A 25,661-nucleotide genomic window follows, 5' to 3' on the forward strand; every position below is an offset into this window, starting at 1 on the left:
ATAAATAGGAAATATAAAGAGAAACAGAAATGAACATCGTAACACGATTTGGAAGAATTTAATTGAAGTTCAACAGATGCGATCCACTCGAGGAGAATGCGACGGTATTTTTTTTGAAGTGAGGGCGACGCAGATGCCCAAATTTCACCAGCGTGTAAAATAACCGGATAAACAGTGGTTTGAAGATATCTAGTAGTGGTTGCAGCATCGTTGGGATGAAGTAAGTGGTGCTTCCCTCTCCAGCGTAAGGTGATAAATCACTTCCGGAGGTATTCTGTGTGCCCGTCAAATCTCAGCTTCGGATCAAAATAGACACCGACGTCCTTGTGGCAGGTAACCACTGAGATGAGAGTGCCAGAAGCTGAATGTTGGATTACTGTTGGTTGCTGTTTCAATGAATAATTCATTATTTCAGATTTTGAAGAGTTAAGGTTTAACCCAAACATCTTCAAGTTAAGTTGAATGAGCGATCAAGTTCCGTGTGATTGAAGGCGTAATTGCCTTTGGGTTTGCAGATGGGATTAAGGTCAGGAACTTTATATCATCGGCATATATTAGAGCATCATCACGGGGGCTGATGAAAGGAATTAGAATGGCTGAGAAAAGGAGGCCAGACAGGACGCCACCTTGTCACACTCCTGCGTTGATTTTCCTTGCAAAGTGGGTCTTCTTCGTCGTGAGGTGGACATTTATATTCCTCAATAAAACGGTGGGGAAAACTAGTAGCTTGCCATTAATCCTGAAGAAGGATTGCAGAAGACTGAGAAGGGCTGTGATGTCTAGGCTGTCAAAAGCAGCTTCAATATCAGCATACACAATAATTTATATCGTATATAATGTTATTAAAAGGCGTTTTTTTTTTTTTTTTTTTTTTTGGCGTGGACCAGCCAAAAAAAAAAAAAAAAACGAATAAAACAATGATAAAAAAAAATAATAATAAAAGAAAAGGAAATTAAACCTATCATTCTATGCGTTTCCCTCACCCGAAGGTAACTATCCAAATGACCTTTGAATTTCCCCAAACTGTCAGCCTCTACCACCCATGTAGGCTACTTATTCCAATAATTTATAACTCGCTGGCTAAAATAAACCTTCCTGCAGTCAAATCTAAACATCTCCCCCTGTAACTTGAATTTATGTCCCCTAGTTCTAGCATCATTTATAATCTTGAAAATTTCGTCCTCATTCATTTTACTGATGCCTTAAACGCCTCAATCAAATCTCCTCTGAGGTGTTTAGTTTTCAAACTCTGCAACCCACATATTCGAAGTCTTTCTTCATAAGGACGCCCTTTTGCCGATCTCACCAGGCGAGTTACCCGTCTTTGCACCCTTTCAAGAAGCTCGATGTGTTTCTTTAGTTGCAGTTTCCATACTTAAACACAGTATTCCAAGTGTGGTCTAACAAAAGCCTAATATATATTGGGATTATCACGTCCCTATCTCTACTTGCAAAAGTTCGATAGATCATCGATAGGACACCATGTGCCTTCCTTGTAACCTGTTTACAATGCTGAGAGAATTTCATGTCTGACCGTATCGTAACACCCAAGGCCCTTTCCTCCAGTACTGGGTTTAGTTTAACTCCACCAAGTGAATAAGTTATTTTGGGATTACTGTTTCCCAGGTATAATACCTTACACTTTGTTGGATTAAAGCATAGCTGCCATTTTTCTCACCATTCCTGAAGTCTATCTAGGTCTCTCTGAAGAAGCTCAGCTTGACAGTGATCATTAACTACTCTACCAATTTTAACATCATCTACAAATTTAGACATCACGCCCTCTATCCCTTCATCAATGTCGTTTACGAAAATTAAAAACAACAGTGGTCCTAATACTGATCCTTGGGGAACCCCACTTCTTACATCAACCCAATCTGAGGAATAGCCATTTATCACAACCCTCTGCCTCCTGCCCTGAAGCCATCCTGCTATCCATCTAAGGATTTTCCCAGTGATTCCAACCTGTTCCAGCTTATAAAGCAACCGCTCATGTGGGACTGAGTCAAAAGCTTTGCTGAAATCTAAATAAACAATGTCAAAATTATTCCCTAAATCCAGCTCGTGAGTGACCCTTTCAAAATAGCGAACCAGATTTGTTAAACATGATTTTCCCGTTACAAAACCATGCTGAGTATCCTTGAGAATTTCAATTCTATCCAAATGATTCTGAATTCCACCCTTGATCATTGCCTCCAAGATTTTCCCTACCACTGAAGTCAGACTGACAGGTCGATAATTTCCCACTTCACTCTTAGAACCACCCTTATGTATGGGAGATACATTGGCACTTCTCCAATCCAACGGAATCTCCCCAGAGTCTAGTGATGCTCGCATAATTAACTTCAATGGTTCAATGCACTGACTTGTCGCCTCCCTTAAGATTATTGAGTATATTTCATCATCTCCAGGAGACTTACTGTCCTGTAGGCTCGAAATTTTTTTTATTAAATAATCTTGCGAAATTTCAATATCATTAATTACATATTTTTCAACTTCGCACCCACAATATCCCATTGCCACAAAAGGTTTTTCATTTGTAAATATCGATGCAAAATAACTGTTGAGTTCATCTGCAACGGCAGCTGGTGTATTTAATACTCTCCCATTTTTCCCTTACGTAAAGGTCCGATCTGGTTTGGCCCGCTCTTCTTGGCATTTATATATGTGAAGAATTCCTTATCCCCCCCCCCTTTGCTCTGTTTGCTAGCGATTTCTCATAAACCCTTTGCCTGTCGAACCTTTTCTGTGGCTGTATTACAGATCACCTTGTAGCTGTTATAGACTTCAATACTTTTTATTGCTCTGTAACTTTTCCATTCCACCTTTTTCTGCTCACTTCACTATTCAACCGACTTGGAACCCTCCTCGTGGAGTATTTTTTTAATGGTAAATACGCATTCAAGGCATCTGTGATTAATGTTTTAAAAGCATACCACAGTTCAAATGTATTCATTCTCTGTGCGATATCTACCCAGTTAATAGAGGCTATGTTAGTACCTTAAGGCATCGTAATTTCCTTTTCTGAAATTAAAACCCATTCCTTTGCCTTTTATTGCTGCTACCTCTCTCATTATCATCCACCGTAGAACCCCGTGATCACTTCCTGCTACTGGTTCCTCTACTGTCAGCCCTGTTATGTCATCCGATTCATAGGTGATTTATTTATTTATTTATTTCGTATGATGTGATCAATACACGAAGGAACCAGTTTTTTCTTGCTTCCTTCGTGTATCGTGGCCGGGATATCCAACCAACCGGTTGGTTCGGCACCATCGTGATATCCAGCCCGAGGCGGGAATCGAACCCGCGACCTTTGGGTTGCTGGGCAGGCACTTTACCTACCCGGCTAGCCCGGTCGGCCCTAGGTGATGATGAGTTCTAGGACATTCTTTTCTCTAGTACTTTCCCTGATATATTGATACAAATAACAGTCATCTAGTTGATTTAAAAATTTTGATCCCCATGTCGAGTTTCCTTCCCATTTACTCCAATCAATTAGAAGCAAATTGAAATCACCCACATAGAAGTATATGAAAGTTGTTTGTTGTTAAAAATTGTAGAGAGTAGAAACCCGCCTCCCCGTTGGCAGTGGCTAAGTGGTTGATATATATTTTCAATTTTAGATTTCAGCATTGTTTAGTCCATGGCTCAGGTATATAAGCTGGATTCTAGCTTGGAGAAGGCAGTACCATCTCGAAGCAGTTGATGTTCTTTCAGTAAGAAAAAATCATCAAATAATTCATGTTCGACAAATAATTACTTGAACATGAGCAGTAGAAGAGGCATCCAATTATAAGAGTAGAACAAAAATTTATTAAAGAAATCGGGTCATACAGGCTTGAGTTACCTTAATGAGCAGCCTTTCATTTTATTTTTGGCCATCCGCAAATATCCCAAAGTTGAATAAAGAAAAATTCAACCGGTGATAGGGAATTTCACTTGAATATAAAGTAACTTTCAATTGGCCAAAACACTTCATTTAAAATTACAGCAAATTTTATGTATCTTACTGCTGTAGCATTTCTAAGAAAACCAATTATTAATTTCGTGATTACCATTAGTTTTCATTTTCTTCTTACCACTGTTTATCATTCAATTTTTTTTCAGTTTCTGAAGAACCTTAATATAACATAGTATGTTGTTGTTTTTTTTAATCAATAGGAAGCTATCTTCCTGAAGAAGTTATCAGCTGTAAACTACTTCTAATTTTCATAATTTCTATCACATTTTTTTTTCAGGCTATTTCGTTTGGAGATAAAACTATAAATAAGATGCTTTCTTTGCAAGAAGGTGAGCAGTGGAAGAGAATACGAAGTATCATGTCCCCAGCGTTCACAACGGGAAAGATGAAGATGGTAATGCCATTCCTTAAATATATATTTTCAGATTGAGCTCTTTTTGAATACTAAATTCGTGGTAAATTAATATTGGAGCTTCAATATTGAAATTGATTTAGATTTAGAAAGTGATAAATGATTTAGTTTAATTTTTTCCCTTCATTTAGATGGCAATGATTATTTGCGAATGTTGTGACACCTTAATACAGAATTTCATGGAAGCGGCAAAGGAAAAGAAGTCAGTTGACTGTAAGAAGTAAGTGAATCATTAACATATAACTTATTTTCAGAGCCTATAAAGAAAAAACTTAAATCATAAAAGGAATCTTTATTTTTATATTTTCAAATGAAATCCTTTTTTAGATCTGATGTAATCTTTGAAGGTTAGCAAGCGGTGAAATATTTGAGCCTAACAAGGACACCCATCTACTTGGGATTTGGTTCTTTTATTATTTTAATTATTTCCATAACCCATTGACCCTACTGAGTGATGTGCTAATTTAAACCATTTATTATCGCTTAACTGTACGTATCTTTTTTAAACGTATCACTGCCTTTGTTTAACTTAATGTACGTTAAGTTGCAAAATCGGTCCTTGGGAATTGATCATAATAAATCTTTCGTGGATGAGAACGTAACATGTCACATCATGTTCAATACATGATGTGACATGCAAGTTCTTATATGTTCCTTGATAGGACAGCCGCAGCCCATGGTCAAGTATGCAACTCTATCGTAATTACACGACCATCTTACCATCGACCATCTTAGCTGTAAGAAATGTGCCAATCAGGGTTATTTCAGTGCACTGTTCGAATTATATTTTAGAACTAAATTGTGATAGATCTGTGCAAACTCTCTGAACTAATTTTTATTATTATTACTCATCCTTCTTTAGGCTATTCGGAACGTTTACTATGGACGTTATAAGCAGCAGTGCCTTTAGTATAAAGATCGACTCCCACAATGATCCTAACAACCCCATGGTAACAAATGCTAGGAAATTGTTCAATAGGGATATCGCCGTGTTCTTCTTTATTCAATGTAAGTGTGTGTATATATGTCACATCGTGTTTTTATATCATATATCTCAATTTAAGATTTAGAAAGCTAAATCCTTACCCTCTGAAGACAATTATTGTCTTCAGAGGGTAAGGATTCATCAACATTAGCAGAGTGGCTCATTGACGAAACTGGGGTTACAATCCCGATAAAGGAAAATTATTCCTGAAATTCATTCAGAATATTTTGAATGATTTCTCATGAGAAAAATCTGCAGCGAGACAAATGAAGTAAAGGTCACAAAGGAAAACTCGATGATTGGACAGAATATGTCATTAATGGCAGTTTGGCCTTTCTGTGAAAAAAAAGAAAACAATTATACGATATGTTTTGTTTAGTTTTTTTAAAGAAGGTATTTTATAAGATATCATATTTTATTTTATGTTTACTTCAAAGAAGTATATATATTTAATTTATATTTTCTATGTGTATATTGTTTCTAGGGGGGGTTTAAAATCCCTCTCCCTGGATGTCCCGCATTGGAATACCTAAGATCTGGCCACTTTACATTAGGGGAAAAGTCTCCTTATTTTTTCCCTTTAAGCGAAGTATATTTAAAGTAGATGTAAAAATTTAAAGTTTTTTACGTTATTACCAAATTAAATTGAGTATCGATACATAGTTATAATAAAATTTCTTTATTTTTACTTAGTTTTGTTTCCAAAGTTAGGAAGATTATTTCGTCTGGGCTTGTTGTCGAAGAAAGAAACGAATTTCTTTCAGGACATAGTTCGGGAAGTAATTAACAACAGAAAGCAACAAATCAAGGTAAATCTTACATTGGCGTATTTTTTTACAGTTCAATGGCTTTTAGTAATCGATTTGTTAATGTACAGACTTCCTCAGAATTATAAATAATAAATGCGTTTTCATTAAAATGTTACCTTACTGACAAAACTGATACGCAAAACCCCTCTAAGTGGGCACCTGTACGTGATGAGGGGACCTCCCAGTGATGCTGCTAAGCTTCCTTATTAACTTCACTGGGATTCAATGCTCATACCTTGGATCCAGGGTCACATTATTTGGATCCGGGACCATTGGAAACTCGAAAAGGGAGGGAGATCCTGGTGGGTGAGCGGCCCAACCCTAATACCTTGCCCCTGCTTCGACTGGACAAAGGCTTCACGGGTTCTTACTCTTAGGTTCAACTGCATTCCAATAGGTCTCCTTCCCTCTGGCCTGGGACAGGGACAAAACTTCTTGGAAATGTGGGTATGATGCTGTAATAATTAACTTGGCGTCCCATTCACACTCAGTATCAGCTAGTTCAAGTGGACGTTCCCTCGTAGGGATGCGTGATGGATACTTAGGGCATTAGAAAATTTTATTTTTCTAATGAGTAATTAAACCTTTCTGTTTCTTCTCGGGGTCAAAACGGCCTCTACCTAATCGATCAAAAGTGTTGTCTGTTTCATCAAACGACATCACTCAGGCAGGTCTTGACGATTTCATTAGTTTATGTATAATTGTCTCTGGTGGCGCCTAGACTGATGTCCATCTCCACTTATATATTAATGTATCCAAACATCCAAAAAAAAAAAAAATATATATATATATATATGAACAGTAGGCAACACACAGGCAACCGCATTCCGGTGTCCTTCTCCGCACATGGGTCTACTATACTGTCTAAGTAACACAAAACTTCCGCACCCACCAGCAGCTGTGCAAGTCTGATGGCTGCCAGTGTCTCCCTCTTCTAGGCTGCCCAAACCTAGGAGCAAAATATATATATAGCAACATGGATCTCTGAATTTAGTTAATCTTATTCCTAAATTTAATTACATTATTTCTCTTAAACCAGACAGAAGCAGCAGATGATACTATAGCTAAGAATATAACCTTATAATATAACCGAAGGTCCCTTTTACCGAGTCCCCGGTCCTTTCTAGTAATCCTTACAATAGAGTCAGTAATTTTTTTACCTTGCCACTCAGATATTCAAGATGTGCCACAAACAACATCGTCTTTTATTAGACCAAGGTGCTTGACCTTAGAGACCAAAGGTATCTGCTTATTATTAATAAGTATACGAGGAGGCCTAATGTAATAAAGTTTCCATTTCGTCAACATCATAACCGTCTTAGTAGGATATACTAAGTTTATTATCTGTAACCCAATTGGCGAGACTATCCACAACCATCTTAATTTTACCCTGATTGTATCATTATGCAGCCACATATTAAGTACCAGATTCCAGAAGACTGGACCTAACACTGATCCCTGTGGGCAACCCCTGTTATAATGTCTCTTTCAAATTTAGAATGTGGTGCCTTAACAATAATTCTCCTCCCATTTAAATAATCTCTAATTATTTTGTATAATATATCCTGGCACTGTAGTGCTCTCAAAGAGGCCAAACAGTGCCAAAGGCCCCCTCAAAATCAATGAAGCGGGCCAAGACATATTTGCAATTAGAGTTTATACTATAATTAACAACATGTATTGCATCCTCTGTCGAGCTTTTTCTTTTAAAACCAAATTGATGTGGAAAATCTAAATTCCTGGCCAAAAATAAAGCCTCCAATCTGATTAATATAAATATTTCCAAGATTTGGTAACAATGAAATAGGCTGGTATCCTCTTGGATCAGTAACTGGTTTGCCAGGTTTCCTTATTAATTTTAGCAACGCCATCTTCCAGAACCCAAGTACAGTCCCAGAAATAAAACATTTATTAAACATATTTAATATAAGATCAGGAAGGAAACATCTACAATTTTAATAATGCAGCTATTCTCAAGGTTATCAATTCCTGGAGTTTTATTAACATTCAATTTGGAGCAAACTGACCTAAGTTCAGTATTATTAAACAATTCAACATTATTATTACCAATATTCTCTTCTCTAACCTTCCTCTGATACTCAAAATCGTCACTATGGTCATCCATCAAAAATAATTTATCAGTTATTGTAGTTATAGTCGTTAACCAATCAGTAGTTTCCCCATTATCAGAAGTAACTGTACTTATTTCATTATTTAAATTTAGTTTATTCCTGGTTAACTTAAACAGAAGTCTCCAGGGATTAGTATTCCCATCATTAAAAACCAGATCTTGCCATGCCTTAATCTTCTGATTATAAATGGCTTTATGATACAACCTGCTTTTAATTTTATACAAATCCTTATACACGTCAGCCTCAAAAGCACCCCAACTTCTCAGCCTGTAATACTTCCTCCTTAGGTCAAACACCTCGTGCCTTAATTCAGCTGACCAGCAAGGTACTTTATGTGAAATGTTTCTCTTATGCTTAACAGTAAAACATAAAGCATTCATAAAACACATATTCTGTCGCTGTAACATCGTTCAAAGATTGGACATTATTTGAATCTATACTATTATGCAAACAAGACAAACTTTCTCCAATTAATTGATTTAAAGTTTGACCTAGTGTGATCTTGTAACACAGGCTTATTTAACTGACCTTTGTATAAACTCAAATAAAACGAAATGGATCTGTGATCACTATTAGTAAAGTTATCTCTAACATCCCAATAAGAAATTCTTCTATCTGAAGACTGACTAACTAAAGTGATATCAATATTAGAACTGCCATGTAAATTGTCAAATGTATACGGCTTATTAGGCAAATTTAAAATATTCAAATTATAACATAAAATAAAATCTTCCAACTGTGCCCATCTGCCGTCTCCAAAACTGCTATGCCACATTCTCGATTTAGTATTTGCATCTAATGTTATGATTACATTACTGCCAGCCACAAATTTCATAAGTCTTTCTAAATACTGAATACTAACATCAATACTTATAGCAGGAGAACAGTATAGAGACACTACATAAACCGATATAACAGAAGTGACAATATTGTACACATGTAGCACATTCTGAACAAAAACTGGATATAACAGTGACATTTAAATTTTTATTTAAAACAACGATAGCTGTTTTTGGTTTCACAGTTACTGTATGGATTACCTTGGATGTTACTCGAAAACCAGTCACTTTATAGGTTTCTGCAAAAACACCAACATATGGTTCTTGCAAACATAATACATCTAACCCATAATCAATCATTACAACTCTGGCCTCATCCATAACCCTTCTGCATCTTTGACCATTTCATTGCATAACCTTAATCAGTTCTACATTATTATCATCACAACCTCTAGAGTTTATACCACTATTATTCATTAGAAACACGCGTACTGGCAAAATTTAATGCTTTTATGTATTCTGGACACTGTGAATCCCTCACAGAGTGTTTACATTTCCTGCCTTTCCTTTTACAGTTTATACATTTAGGAGGCGAATCTTTATTTTGACACAAAATAATAGATTTGTAAGTACAATAGACTGAAGAATGTCCGTATCCGAGAGACTTAAAACATTTAGTCACTATTACAAACTTTCGAAACTTATGGGAATTATACCCAATAAATATTCTAGCATTCTGCAAGATACTGTTATACATCTTCGGGACCAGGCTAATTACCCAATTAGTCACTCGCTGTTTAGATCCTGTACTAAATCTAAAAGCCACACCCTCTTGTACTTCTTTCTCTGTAAAACCAAAATCCCCGAAATTTTTTCAATATAGATCTTCCAGTATTTCTTCCTTGGTTAATATCTTTGGGCACATCAAATACTAAAATTGTTGGATTAGCTAATCTAATCCTATCAGATTTAATTCGCAGATTCCGTACTTTTATATCTCTGAAATCCTTTTTCAGAGAAGTGACCACTGCAACCTTAACCTCTTGACTAGTGCTAAACTTGGCATCATTATCAGCCCTCAAAATTACCGTATTATTAACCCTGGACTTAATATTTCTAGACTCGTCAATTTCCCTACTCTTCCCCTTCCCTACTACATGAGAATTCCTTACAACTTCATCACCCCTGTTCTGCGTAACTCCTGCCTTCAATATTTCAGCATAAGAAAGCTGATACTCTCCTAAAACTTCTGAAGGATTTACCGCAGGTTGGCCCCTCTTCCAATTGTCAAACAAATTTGCCCTTACTTGGAGCTCATCAATTAGTGCTTTCAATCTTTCGTTGTCTATTAGAAGTGCAGTCATGACGATCTCCATATCCACCCCCCATTTATCGAGTATAAAGTTAGATGCTGACTTTGTCACCTTATTAAGTTCATTTGTAGAGTAATCAACATTTTTTTTTTTAATTTATAATTAATTCATGTGTTTTTGACATCACCATAACGGCACCTCTGTTCGTGTATGTTGGCTACTGTTATATCACTCTCCCTGACATTAGTTCCAGTAGACCTCCTACTAACCACAAAAAAGGTTAACATCTACGTTCAAAAAATCATGTTGCTTTTCCAACTCTTCAGAAATACACTGTTCAGGGTAAAGCGGAAATTTTTGAATTCCTTCTCGAAATCTGTATTCCTTGTTCAATTGCTTCCACCTGCTTCTCACCAAATACCTCCAAAAATGTGTCACCAACCTCCAAATTGACGCCTGCGCTAACGGCCAAAGTAGTGGCTGTAGAAACACTTTGTCCCTGAGGTACAAGCAGCTGAAGGCACAGAAGCATTAACGTTACTTAATGTACTAGATTTTACACTCTTACCCATCAAATATTTGTTATCTAAAACTTTCTTAGTACCTTCGCCATCAGTCGCCATCCACTTTTCTATTACTAGGAAATTTCAATAGACACTGTACTCTTTGGGTGGTGCTACATCAATAGAAGGGATCGGAAAGGCCGCAGTAGCCTAGTGGTCAGGCGCGCGGGTGCATAAGTACACGTGCCTTGAGTGACCGGGGTTCAAGCCCGTGACTGCTGAATACGGTGCTGTTTCTTGTATCTTGTAAACTCCCCTGATCGTTTGGTCGTCCCGGAGTATAAATAGAAAATTTATTTAATATTGAGCGAATGCTTGAAAACTTAAACTGTAAGTCCCAAAGCCACAGTTGTTTTTCATGCCAAAAGAACGGCCACTCGCAAATAGCCAGTCAAGGCTACCCTGCCTGTGCTCTATGTGGTGCCAAAGGCCACGACAGCCAGGAAGATTCAGCTTCCAAGCTGATCTATACAAATTTCCAAGGAGAGCATCTTGCATGTTCTCGAGCGTGCCAGCGCTGGAAGAAAGAAAAAGAAGATCAAAAACTGAAAACAGAGCTGAACACCTCTTATCATGACGTCATAAAACGCATCTAACCAATAAATAGCGGCAACCCCTCATATGCCCAGAAAGTTTTTGGGAAGAGTACCAATGGGACACAAACTGAAATGACTACTCCAAGAGCGGGTCACTCCCATTGCACGCCATTTATTGAGCTCACAAAAGCCTGCCCAAAAAAAAAAAAAAAAAATTACAGTCAGCTGCCGCTCCAAAATCAGTACGTCCTGGTTTAAAGCTTTTATTTAAAGTGGCATTAGCTTTGCTTCATTGCGAAGGCTTTTTAAAAAATCGTTTATGCCACTGGAAGGCTTTCCCACTGATCGAAATTTTTCCTTAAATTCCAATTCTTTCATGGTGATGGTTGTGCTGCCTGTTTTTGCAGAACGAGTGGTCTTATTTGAGTAATGAAGAACTAAATTGACCAGTTATGTTGTTTCGCCGCCTGAGTTAAGGTTTTATGCATTCTACACTTGCCATGCTTATTGCATCATCTAAGAATCTGTTTATACCAGTGCAATACGGCCTAAGATGCTATTGCGATAATACTCACTTAATAATAATTCTAAGGTAACTTGACCAATTTTAATAAACCCCAGTTAAAATATGCAAAAATTAAGCGCGTGTTCATTGAACCCTGATGTGTTGCTACTGAAAAGGTTATTTAATGACTGGAAAAATACTCAATGGAGATGCGTGCAAAATTTCATAGAGAAATGCATTGTGAACGGAGATCTTTAAGATAGTTATGAATCAAGGATTCAGTTGCTGAAGAATTGGAATTGCTGAAAAAATATTGTTATTTATAGTATAAGACTATAAATGGCTGCATTTATACTATAAGCTTATTTGTGGTACATTACTGAAGCAATTCGAGTGATTTTTAACTCAATGAGACGTTTGATACTTATATATATATAATGTTTATTGTATACAAAAGTGGTATGTACAATACACCCTTCACAGGAGTAATGCCAGGGATTTTACATTGGCTGGTGGACAATAGCCTTGAGGGAACGGACCCACATCGAAGTTCGGGCTCATTCCCCAGAGCCAACAATAGAATCAGTATCAGATTATTTACAGAATATTATGCTTTTGACACCATTTACAATGTATTAATATCTATATTTATATTAATATTTATATTCATAAAGATATTCTTGACTTTGTTCACAACACATTCATAAAGACATCGTGCTTTGAACATTATGTACAATATATTGGGCATTATTATGCTGCCCATATCAATGTGCAGTTTGCCTGGCCAGGGTTAGGCTCTTAAGGATCTTGTTGGATTGTGGGGAGCATCTGCCTGGGGAGAAAGCGGTCACTAAGGGCTAGTCTGTTATAGTGGGCTGTGAACGTGGGAGCTGACCTCAGTCCGGGTAGAGTGATTCTCCAGCTGCACAGTTCCCAGATGCTTGGCTCCGAAACCATTCCGGTTGTCATTTTGGTAGTGAGAACAAGGCGTTTTTCCAATGGAAGATCTGGAAGTCGAGCAAAATTTAGTGAATTGCCATCGCAGTTGGCCTTTTCTGGGTGGACGACGATGTTTATGCATGATCCAACGAAGGAGCTAGTATTCGGCGGAGTACACGCGCTTGATGTTGGTAGGGGCCGCTGACCCCTAACCCTGCGGCCAAGTAGCCAGAGACACAATAACAGAACATAACATAAATCAGACACGTCACTTTTTTCGGGCTTATGCAGTAGTTCTGCTTTTCATCACAGAGTACATATGGCGCAGATGTGGGAAACCACAGGTGGTGCCTAACCCTAAATACCATACTATTACTATGCCACTATGTACCGACGAGTCACATCCAGATCCCTAACGTGGAGCAGTTGTTGTTTAGTAGTTCAGCTCATTTCACAGAATTTTGCTGTGAGCTTGTCAATGTTGGGGCGAAGCTCAGTTTATAGTCGAAGACTTCCAAGTCTGTGTAGATCCTGACCACTGGAAAGGGAATGCTGACAAGAGAAGCTTGGATTTCAGTGGGTTTGCACTTCAGAGAAAAGACAATTCGGGCTGATTTGGCACGATTAATCAGAAGACCAAATTGATGGAGATAGGATCCTAAGTCGTGTAACGTTTCATCGATCCTATTATTGATGTTTGGGAAATGTTCGCCTAGGTTAATCAGAGTATACATCTTAATATCATCGGCATAGCATATTATGTTTTCTCTCTGTTGCACAATCGGAATAATAACTGCAGTGAATAATGCTCCGGAGAGGACTCCGCCTTAGTGAACTCCCGCAGTGATCTTTCTCCAGATTGTGTGTTGATCCGCTTTAAGAAGAATGGTTCTGTGAGAGAGCAGGGTTGTGATAAACCACATGTCACCTTTTATGTAGAAGTAGTTTTCTAGGAGGTGGACAAGCGAGGGGATACTGATGGAGTCGAAGGCAGCTGCCAGTTCAATGTACGTGACGGCAAGCTCTGCTTTAGCTTCTACTGCACTGAGAATGGTGTTGGTTAGGGATGATAAATTGGTGTTAAATATGGATGTTAAACTTACATAAATCTAGTTTGCTTTTTTGAGTACAGAAATCCGTATAATTTTTGTTCCAAAATTGTTTTTTCAGCCTAGAAATGACTTCCTGCAGATGATGATGGACGCAGCTAAGGAGACACAAACTGAAGACGTCGAGAACGCCGAAAATGGAACTGACAACGTTAAGCAGATGTTTCGTTATAAACCTCAGTACAAAGGTAGAATATGGTCTTCACAGTTTTCTAAAGAGAATACATTTCTGTAACAGAATACAAACATCTTTAAAAAACACATAAGAAGGATATTGAATTTTCGTAAATCAGGCCTGGCAAACCTTAAGACGGCCGGTTCTTGTCAAGGAAAGCGCAACATTTGGTTTCTTCGTTCCATATTTATGTCGTTAAAAATATGATCTATCCAAACATCTGATAAAACAATTAGAGATTTTAAATTCAGCTGACATAATTTGTTTTGATCTATTGATTCTATGGATTGGCTTTTTACGTCTTACAAATTTACGTATAATCTTATTTCCGAGCCCTAAGTTAGAAAGCGAGTCTGTAAGTGATTCTTTCATGATTCGATTTTGTGATCTGACAAGACCGTGTATTGTCAGTATTTCGTGTTGAAAGGCGCGAGTATTTTCTATTAATTTCAGTTAAAATTCAGCACATAAATATTGAGCAAACCTTGTCCTTCTTTGATTCAAAGTAGTAACTGAGCAATTATGCACGATTATGACAATTCGAAATCGCTGTGTTTTGTTTAAGTCGAGACAGTTCGGTATATTTAGACTTCGCAACTGAATTTCTGCCTCAACCAATGTTCTTGTGTTGCTGATGTTGCGTACTGTTCCCATGGCACACTTTTAATGATTCATTGAGTTTTCTGTCGAATTTTTCCTGTAAGTCGGTTGTTACTTAATGTACTTTACTATGACTGAAATTTATCCATTTGTGATAAAAAATTTAAAAAACCACTCCACTCCTTGCATTGTGCGTAGTAAAATAGACTGACACACGCTGTCCTCTTACAGAACTGACTCGCGATGAGTTGCTGGCTCAGTGTTTTCTGTTCTTCATCGCTGGATACGACACCACTGCATCTACGCTGTCTTTTGCTTCTTACCTCTTGGCCTTGAATCCACCTTGTCAGGAGAAGCTTATAGAGGAAGTGGACAGGACCTTCGACGAATATGTACGTATCTTATGATTTAGCCTTGTATTTACTATTATTATTTTAAAATACAGTATTTGTTTCTTGTGGCAATCCATTACGAACTCCCTGGAAATTCAACATTAACTGCACATTATAGCAAATAAGTAATACTTAATTTAAAAAAAAAAGAAAAAAAAATATATATATATATACACATTAGGGATACCTGACTCAATAACTTCATCCACCTAGGAGTATTATGTTCATAAATTGCTTGTGCCCTCTGGTCGGTTTGCCTGTTTTGCTGGACGAAAAACCCAAGTTTCGAAAGAGGAGAGACAGAGAGACCTTGCTATCTCGCTTGAGACCAGCTAACTCAGCACAGAGTGAAAAAACCCACAACCTCTATGCGTCATTCACAGGATTCGAACACGGGCCTTTTCCACTGGATGTGGAAAAGATGGTGATTATAGCCACTATGCCACTCTTGAAAACACTAATACCTCTTTGAAGTCGAGTTGTATTCAGTTCAGATAGAAAGAGTTGTTGATGTTTGGTTTTTAGGAGCATTAGCAACTAAAGCCATATTGCTCCGGGGATGTGTAGTGGTCATTCCCTGACCTTTCCGAATCTTCCGTATTTGGTGGTCACGGGCTCGAACCCCGGTCTAATCAAGAAGCGTGTGCTACGCACTGCTGCTCCTTCCCACCTGGCTACGGAGGCGCCGAAAGAGTTGTCAAACGAGGTGTGGTACATGCATTTGAGTTGACCACGTGAATAAATACTGTACCCTACTTGTATTCTCTATTCTAGCAAAGAATTTTAGCCTGTGTGACGGTCTCGTAGTATAAACATTATTATACTTATAATTTACATCCATTCGCTTTGACCAAGGTCACGTAATCGGTCTTGAGAGTGATTACGATATGGTCTCTTGCCTTTCGCTATTCAAGCATTGATGTGTTGAATACTTCCCGTGCTCTTTAATAAAAACCCCACAGGGCACGACAGCTTCTGCTTGCTTGTGAGGTGCTTAATTCTGATGAAAGAAACGCTTCAGCTAGGATCCACCAGCCCCTTGATATGTAGTTGGCCTCCTATTAATAAGGGCGGCCGAAAGATTGACGCCACATTAGAGAGTAACCCATTCCAGAGTTCTCGTTCTAATCGGAGCTGCGATGCATTTATAAACTTCGAGTAATTTAAGGGAGTCTCAGCATTTGTCACAGATACGCTACTGTAGAGTCTAAAACCTAAGTGATGAAATTCAGGTCTAGTTTATTAGTAGGGTGAGGCGAATTTCGACAATGAATGATCATTCTGCGACAAAGAAATCCTGCACGATGGTGTGACTCTTAGTAACTTGGGTATTCCACACGTGCAAGAACAGATACACTGCACCTATTACACTGGAAGTGACCAATCAGATGTGAATCAAAGTAATCAGAGAACGAGGTATGGCGTTGAAATCGCACAGAGAAATTCTGCTCCTTTGTTTCACCAAGCTTATCATAGATGGCTTTCTTTATCTACTACTCTGTGTTTATCTACCTCTACTTTCTTTATCGACCTTTGTTCTACTGTGTTTATTGGACGCTTGAAGTGGTAAAAACCATGTTCAGTCTCCAGAGAAAAGCTCTAACACCCTCCCCCTCCAACTCCAGGATCGACTATGCACTCAAAAAACGAACTTTTCTTCATCTATTCTTCTACTTCTGTTATTTCGAACAACTTTCCTTTGCGCGTATTAGAATCTACAGAAAGCCAATGTAATGTGAACAAGTACTTTCTGTCCTCTCAACCTTCAATCCATGCAAGATACTCAGCAATATAATTTCTAATACCTTTCGTACTTGTGCTTGGGGGATTTTCATTTAAAATAAAAACAAATTAAGTTGGTTGCAGGAATAGGACGATCACGTCATGGGCAGATGCGAACACCTCAGTTAGATCACCTCGTAGGGGCCTAGTCTCCAGATGCTGCAATTTGCAGAACTGAAGTCTTTCTTGGTAAGAGTACCCCATTGTTCCCCTCACTAATCTCCTCTCCCTTCTCTGCACTCGTTCCGGCAGATCTGCATCCTAAGATGATGTCTCCAGACCTGTATACAGTACTCAAGATGCGGCCTAACCATGTTGTAGTTATCTTTTCCAACCCAAAGTAAAATATCTTATTTAGAGCTATCTTTAAATGTTAAGAATTTGTCTTGTTGTTTTTTTAAAGCTACTGTTTTGAAACATGCATAAGAAATTTAAATTTCGTTTTTTACCTTTCACTGAATATATACTTTAATAGATTAAAATTGTAAACATTTTTTCTGTGATTTTTAATTTTCTGCCAATTTGTTTCATTTTTTAATTTTTAAAAATTAATTTAATTTTAATTTTTAAATGTATTCATTTCCAGGGGGAACTAAGCTACGACACCATCAACAATATGAAATATTTGGACTGGGTTGTTTCAGAAACTCTACGAATATTCCCTCCTGCAATAAAGTATGTATTTTTTTTTCAATGTGAATTTTTATTAAATAATTATTTAAATAATTAAACATAGCGATGAATCGCCCATCATAATAAGTTATTCAAGTCAATTAAAATGCTGTTTTTCTTTCATATACGTACACTTTAAAATTAACTCACTGCCATTTGTCAGTTGATTTGATATACCAACTAAAAAGAATCTTGGCGCACCCTGCTGTCGACTACGCAAAACACTGACCCATGTGGGCTTGTCTACCGTGTTGTATCTGACAAGCTCCCCACAGGAGAAATTGCTCAGTTGACGATCACTCCTGAAAGCACTATGAGTTGCTCTTTGAATGCCACAGTCAATAACATCTTGGACCACTGCACCATGAGGATGCGCAGCCTGCTACGGCTCATCAAACAGGAACATGCACCCACAATCAAGCAGAAAGCTGGGAGCATAACTACTACTACTGCTCAAACTATGTAGACTCGAGAGTGCATCTTATTACATCCATTATATTGTTTCCATCTGGACAAGAGCAATCTCCCCTCGCTGTACAGGACAGTTCCATCGCGCTCTCACGGTTCGCCTAGGAAGAGTTCACCAAACTTAGGAGCAAACCAACTTGATTTCTTCCGAATCTGAAGATAAATACCAGAACTTGACAATCTACACGGACGTGACTATATAATCATCTAACCCACAAAGCGTAGAAATTTACCTGCATACCTTGTTGGGGAACAGGTGGAATTGTCATCTTCGGATGACCCATGCCATTATGGAGCTCATCTTTGCGCAGCACCCTAGCCATGCAGTCTTTTATCCTGTCCCTGGGTGGACTCGCTCCCCAACCCAGGGACATCCGAACTCTTCGCTGCTCCCCACCTCACTCATTAAAGGATGCCCTTATTCTTCGTCCTCACTTCTCATTTTACTTTCAAACTATCTGTCGCACTCGCTTTAATTTCCTCCTTTTCTTTTTCTTTTGGAAAGCTCAGACGACTCTGCGTATTGCCGAGCCAGAGTTCTTTCCCTCTACTGCATTGTCTGGCCTATCTCCACGGGGTTAGTGATGGGCAACGTGAGGTCCCGATAGAGGCCCCACGGCCAGAAGAATAACAGAACTCAACACTACACTTCATTCAACCCTATCCTTACACATTCTGGCCTTTACCAAAATACTTTAAAAAGCTCCAACTTGTTTTAACTGAATCCCCTTATTTCGAAATGTTCGTGTGTGTGTGGAATTTCGCCAGCAAATCAAATTCGAATCTCGTAATATTTAATTGTAAAACATATCTCGCCTAATTCCTGAACAGTGTTTAATGCATCATGTGCTGCATTCTATTTATTTAATTTTATTTTTTTTTCCTTTTGTGCAGCTTAGAGCGAAGAGTCGAATACGACTATAAATTAGGAGATACGGGTCTCGTCCTCCCTAAAGGAATGATTGTGTCTGTTCCAGTGTATGGTATGCATCATGACCCAGAATATTATCCAGAACCAGAAGAGTTTATTCCTGAAAGGTAAGAACTTCGTCTTTGAATGGCCATGAAAGTCCATTGTGATTAGAAATAAAATTGAATTCATCAAGTTTTATCTTTTCCACATAACGCAAAACTTTCTTAACAAGTGATGACAATTTTGAGGATCGCATCTGCCATTGATTCTGAAGAAGTTGAAGCATTTATTTCCGTCCCTCATGATGATCCACTAATGTCACAAAGGACTCCATTGAACAAACTATATAACAAAAGAAAAGTTGATTATTTGGTTGCATCAGTTGTTGTTTCTGAAATAACCACACGATAATCCACTTGTCGTAAGTTTTTAAGCTTTCCTTATCTGGAAGTAATTTAAATGAAATGAATTGTTTTTTCATTTAAAGATGGGCGCCTGAAGCCAAAGCCAAACGATCACCTTTTACTTATTTGCCTTTTGGAGCCGGGCCGAGGAACTGCATCGCTATGAGGTTCGCGCTGATGGAAGCCAAACTGTGTCTGGCAAAGGTGTTACGTCACATCAAGTTCTCGAGGTGCTCGGATACAAAGGTAATATTTGGACAATTGTTTACAAATTTAATGTGGCAATTTAAGAATATTGTTCTGGTGTCTGGTCTTGTATTTAAATCGTAATGCTTCAAAAGACTCAACTTGCCTACAATGGCACGTTTTAGAAATTTATACACACCGATTAAAGCAGAGTTGTCACCTGATTCATGCTAATGTCTTTCCCACATTTGCTCATTCATGCATCCGTATGACTTTTTGAAGCTCATTCGTTAATACTGGTTAAACAATTACTTCACGTTTCTTATTAGGTTATTCGGAAGTAATTAATCTTAATCTTAAAATAATTAAGATAGGATCCTTAGAAGATCGATTTTTCATTCTTAGAGTACTGTGAATATTTTATTTTTTAAACATTATTAAAAATTTGTTATTATAAGATTATATTTTATATGGTACCCTTTTTGGGATTTGTAAGAATGCAGTAGATATGAGAGAATGCTAAAGATTTTTGAAGAGCTGGACAGTATATAATGTATTAATAGCATGTTTTATTAGAATATTAGACATTCCAATATTAATCTTGTCTTGTTTTTTGCTAGGTCCCTCTGGAATTTTTCAATACTGGTTTTCTGCAGCCGAAAGCGGTGCAATTAGCAGTGGAGATTAGATCTGATGTGCCACCAACTGAGAAAAAAATGTTATGATGCCCAGATAAACAATGGAAAACTTGAAATTGAAAACTCATTCCAATCAATCGATAAAATTATACTTGGTGTTTTAATTTCCAGTCAGTTTTTGTTTGATTTTTATGCCTTCTCCTTTTGTTCACTTACAACCCTCTCATTTATAGAGTATGAACGAAAATTGCGCACAAGTTGACTAATGCCAGATGGTCATACTGAACAGGTCTTTGTTAAATATATTTAATATATTTAATTAGAGCCTGTTATTTAACGGGTATGCACACGTTGGTTTTTATTTCCTACGTCACACAAATGTAATAAATTGTTTCATTGGCCGTTTTTGTTGTTCTCACTGCATAATTCGGGATTTCCGTCCATATTCTCTAGCATTAATCATTTACGCAGAGTGTAAGAAAGTAAGATTGCACTAAACAGGGGGGGCCCCGGGTGCCAAGCGAATCTTGAGGCCAAGCGATCTTCCCTGCGAATTCTATTGCGATTATATTAGAGAGATAAGGTTTTCTTTTTGAGTTCACACGTTTTTTCTTCCGTTATTCAAATATATAATAAAAGTTCCCTTTCTTAAAGTATAAGGAAGAAGTTTCAGAAAGGAAATTAACCTTTCTTAATTTTTCTGTGTACTAACCTTCTATTTTACTCGCTTGGTCACTTGGTGGCACTACTCCTGCCTCCCCGTGGCGGGGCTGGACCTGGGTGAAGAGCCATCACCCAGGACTAAAAGGAGTTGAACATGGACCAAAAAACTAACAACACAAGATTGGAGAAAGTTAACTCCAATAAATGTGATGACTTACAGCAGAACATGTCTCAGGCTAAGAGAATGAAAATAAACAGTTCTCAGCCTACTGTTCCTTTCTTTTTGGTGATACATTCCTTATCACCACAACCTGTTGGGAAATTATCCCCTTTCTTAGTTCAGAAGACTATAGAGTCCATGGTTGGATCACCAAAAATGATAAAACGATTACAATCAGGTGATCTCTTAGTAGAAACCTCACTAAGTCATCAATCTGAGAAATTGTTAAAAATGAAAACTTTTGCAGGACTACCTGTTGAAGTTACCCCACATAATTCCCTGAATACATCGAAAGGTGTTATTACCGAATGGGACCTTTTGACTGTTTCAGAGGAAGAACTACTGAGTGAGCTAACAGAACAACAAGTGATACATGTTAGGAGAATAATGATGAAGAAAGACGGAATTCTCATTCCAACCCGATCAGTAATTCTCACCTTTAACAATCCTTCACTTCCCCAATCAGTTAAAGCAGGATATTTAAATTGCAAAATCCGTCCATACATACCTAATCCAATAAGGTGTTACAACTGTCAGCGATACGGACACTCTCAGGCGACATGTCGCAGTGATCCCATCTGTCCACTCTGTGGATCAAAAGACCACAATCAAGCAAACTGCACCTCTGCTATACCACTCTGTCCCAATTGTCACGAAAATCATCCTGCATTTTCGAAGACATGCGAAATGTGGGTATTGGGAAAGCAAATTCAAAAATACAAAGTAGAAAATAAAGTGTCTTATCCGGAAGCAAGAAAACAGATACTTGCAACCAAACCTTCACGTTCCTATGCTTCAGCAGTGAAACGACAGCAAACTATAGCCACTCAAACGGAGGTAGTAATACCTCTAAATCAAATTATAGACTGGAGTAAAGTAATATTAATGACAAAAACAGCTTCAGAAGAAACACCCAGTGCTAAAGAGCAAGATTCTTCCGTGCCTGGAAAGCAGAAATCAGAAGCAGCATCTTCAAAAACAAAGCAAACGGCATCTAGTAAACTATTTGAACAGAAACAAACAAACATAGACCAAATGGACACTGATGAACAGAGAGAGAACGTATTAGAACTACACCCTGCAGAAGATATTGACACACCTCGCCCTAATTTTCCGAAGAAAGACAGACCCAAATATGATAAACGAAAAAACTCAAAAGCGCAGTCAGATTCAACAAATCGTTCCGAGACCTAAATAATGCAACACATTATTATACAATGGAACTGTCGTGGCTTACGTGGAAAATTGGATGAAATAAAAGATATTATTCAGCAATATAAACCGGCCTGCATTTGCCTTCAGGAGACCCATCTAACACTTCAATCTTCACCCACATTTCAAAATTATACACTGTTCCGGAGAGACAGGAATGATAACAGAACTGCCAAAGGAGGAGTGGCAATTTTGGTGAATACTCATATACCAGCTAAGCAAACAACATTAAGAACCAACTTAGAAGCAGTAGCAGTGAGAATAGCCATCGGAATTTCTATCACTATCTTGTCCCTATACCTTCCACCAAATACTCCCATTTCCAGATCGGAATTAAACGATCTTACTATGCAGCTGCAACCTCCCTATTGCCTTATGGGAGATATGAATGCCCATCATCATTTGTGGGGATCTTCTCACACAGACAGTAGAGGTAACTTAATCGAAACTTTCCTAGATGATCAACAACTGAATTTACTGAATACCGGATCTCACACTTATATCAGTTTGGCTACAGGTATCACTTCTGCAATAGACTTAACAATGTGTTCTCCATCAGTTTATCCTAATATAGAATGGTTCGTGTTGAATGATCCTTACAACAGTGATCATTTTCCGATAGTATGTTCCATACAGACACAATCGACTCTCACAGAAGGAACCAGAACAGTATGGAATTTTAAAAAAGCTAATTGGAGTAAATATATTCAATTGATCAAACTGGATAAGCAATTAATAGAATCCCTACCAATAGATGATGCTGTCTTATATTTAAACGAACAACTATTAGAAGCTTCCAAAGCTACAATACCTCAAATAAGTAAGGCAAGGCAGACGCGGTACAACTCTTGGTGGAATGCAGAATGTGGAACAGCCAAAACGAAACAAAATCGTGCATGGAATAGATTCCGAAAATATCCAACTACCCTCAATTTGATTGCGTATAAAAAAGCCAAAGCTGAAGCGAGGAGAATTCAGAAAAAAGCAAAGAAAAATTCTTGGATCATGTTTGCTTCCACACTTACTAGGAACTCGAGTCCTGGTTTGGTGTGGAAAAAAACTCGGATTTTAAGTGGAAGATATCCAAGCACACAATCTCCAATCTTCCATTGGAAAGGGCAGGACGTTTTTGCAACAGACCAGATATCAGAAATACTGGCTGACTCTTTCGCTTCCATATCAGCAGTGACAAGCTACAACACTGACTTTCAAAAATATAAAGAGCAAGCTGAACGGAGTAAGTTGAATTTCTCTACTAAGACATCTCATCCCTATAATCTACCATTTCTAAAAGAGGAATTACTTACAATCATTAAAAAATTGCCTAATAGCGCACCAGGTCTCGATGGCATTTATTATACTATGATACAACACCTAAACTCTGATTGTCTGGAAATCCTACTAGCTCTATATAATAGAATTTTTCTGAACAATTCGTATCCATCCATATGGCGGCATGCAATTGTCCTTGCATTTCCGAAACCCGGAAAAGATCCTTCCTATACATATAATTATCGCCCAATTTCACTGACCAGCTGCTTAGGGAAAATCCTTGAACGAATGGTGCATAATAGACTTACGTGGTTGCTGGAAAAAGATAATGTTTTATCACCCCACCAATTTGGATTTAGAAAAAATAGATCAACACTTGACCTACATGTCAAAGTGGAAACAAATATTAGAAACTCATTTATAAGAAAGCAGCATATGGTGATGGTAAATCTAGATCTTGAAAAAGCTTTTGACACAACATGGAGATTCGGAATTCTACGAGATCTTTTTCAATTAGGATACAGAGGACAACTTCCACAATTTATAGAAAAATTCCTTGCTGACAGGACATTTCAGGTACGTTATAAAGGCTGTTTATCTACAATATATATACAACATGAAGGGGTTCCCCAGGGCTCAGTATTAAGTGCAACCCTGTTTGCCCTGCGTGTGAACAATATCACGAAATTTATACCACCATCATTGGAAATCTATATGTATGCAGATGATCTTTCCATTTCATTTCAATCACAAAGCATGAACACAATAGAACGACAGCTCCAAATATCCATAAACAAAATAGAAGTATGGACCAAAAATAATGGATATAGAATATCTGAGAAAAAATCAGCTGTTATACACTTCTGTAAAATGCGTGGTCTTCATCCTGAACCGGTCTTATACTTAAACAAAATTGCTTTACCTGTTGTTCAAAATTTCTCCTTCTTGGGATTAACATTAGATAGAAAACTAAACTTTCATGAACATATACTAAGACTTCGAACTAGTTGCCTCTTACAACTTAATATCTTGCGCACAGTATCTTCAATGGCCTGGGGAGCCGACAGGTCCACATTATTACTATTATATAAAACTTTGATTAGATCTCGTTTGGATTATGGATCTCCTATATATGCTTCAGCAAGAAGGAGCCTCTTACGTCGCTTAGATACCATTCACCATAATGCTCTCCGCATAGCTCTAGGGGCATTTAGAACTTCACCAATTTACAGCCTGTATGCGGATGCATCGGAACCCCCGCTGCATCTTCGACGAGATTATTTACTGTGCATGTATGCGGCAAAAATATACAGTCAGCCATCACATCCAAATTGGTCCATTATTCACAATCCACCATGGACGAGTAATTATGATCACAAGCCAAATGAAAATAAACCAGTAGGACTGCGCCTCAGACACTTAGCTCAAGTTTGGGAAATACATTTCCAGCACATTTCTGCAGTAGATATAAACTCAGAACCTCCTTGGATTCCGACTGTGCCTTTATCCATATCACATCTTACAAACAGGAATAAAAAAGAGATCTCTCCAATCGTTATACAGAAGCTTCATGCACTGCACAGTTTTGAAAATAGAAACAGTCATCAGATTTACACAGATGGTTCAAAATCGAACAACGCAGTAGGTGCCGCAGTAGTTTTACCGGAATATATTATATCTGTCTCCTTGCCTCATGTTTGCAGTATTTTCACAGCAGAATTATATGCTATTAAACTAGCACTGGATGATATCACCAAACATCAACTTCTACCTGCTCTAATCTATACTGACTCCCGTAGTGCAGTAGCAGCTTTACAGAACAGCAAATATTCCTCAAATTCCTTGATTCAGCATATCAAAAAACAACTCGAAGTTTTGCATAGAGCAAGAAAACAAGTGTCTATCTGTTGGATTCCCAGCCATGCTGGAATTCCTGGAAATAATCATGCAGACCAAGCCGCAAAAAATCCAGATCTAAATATACAAGATAACTTTCAGTTTGTACCATTTACAGATTA

General features: G+C 37.9%; 1 protein-coding gene across 1 annotated transcript in view; it reads left to right on the forward strand.

Moving 5' to 3' along the window:
- Positions 1-20,446, forward strand: part of LOC150085912 (cytochrome P450 3A8-like) — a 36,135-nt gene extending 15,689 nt beyond the window's left edge. Inside the window, exons 5-14 of the mRNA XM_090374294.1 lie at positions 4,242-4,358; positions 4,508-4,596; positions 5,239-5,384; positions 6,055-6,170; positions 14,108-14,234; positions 15,053-15,213; positions 17,582-17,670; positions 19,030-19,173; positions 19,536-19,698; positions 20,259-20,446. Coding sequence (XP_090230420.1) covers positions 4,242-4,358; positions 4,508-4,596; positions 5,239-5,384; positions 6,055-6,170; positions 14,108-14,234; positions 15,053-15,213; positions 17,582-17,670; positions 19,030-19,173; positions 19,536-19,698; positions 20,259-20,363 — 1,257 coding nt within the window. The 3' untranslated portion in view covers positions 20,364-20,446. The remainder of the gene's footprint in view (positions 1-4,241; positions 4,359-4,507; positions 4,597-5,238; positions 5,385-6,054; positions 6,171-14,107; positions 14,235-15,052; positions 15,214-17,581; positions 17,671-19,029; positions 19,174-19,535; positions 19,699-20,258) is intronic.
- The last annotated feature ends 5,215 nt before the right edge of the window (positions 20,447-25,661 follow it).

Source organism: Mastigoproctus giganteus, chromosome 5 (genome assembly GCF_048544385.1).
Source record: "Mastigoproctus giganteus isolate SK-2022 chromosome 5, ASM4854438v1, whole genome shotgun sequence".
NCBI classification, from domain to species: Eukaryota; Metazoa; Arthropoda; class Arachnida; order Uropygi; family Thelyphonidae; genus Mastigoproctus; species Mastigoproctus giganteus.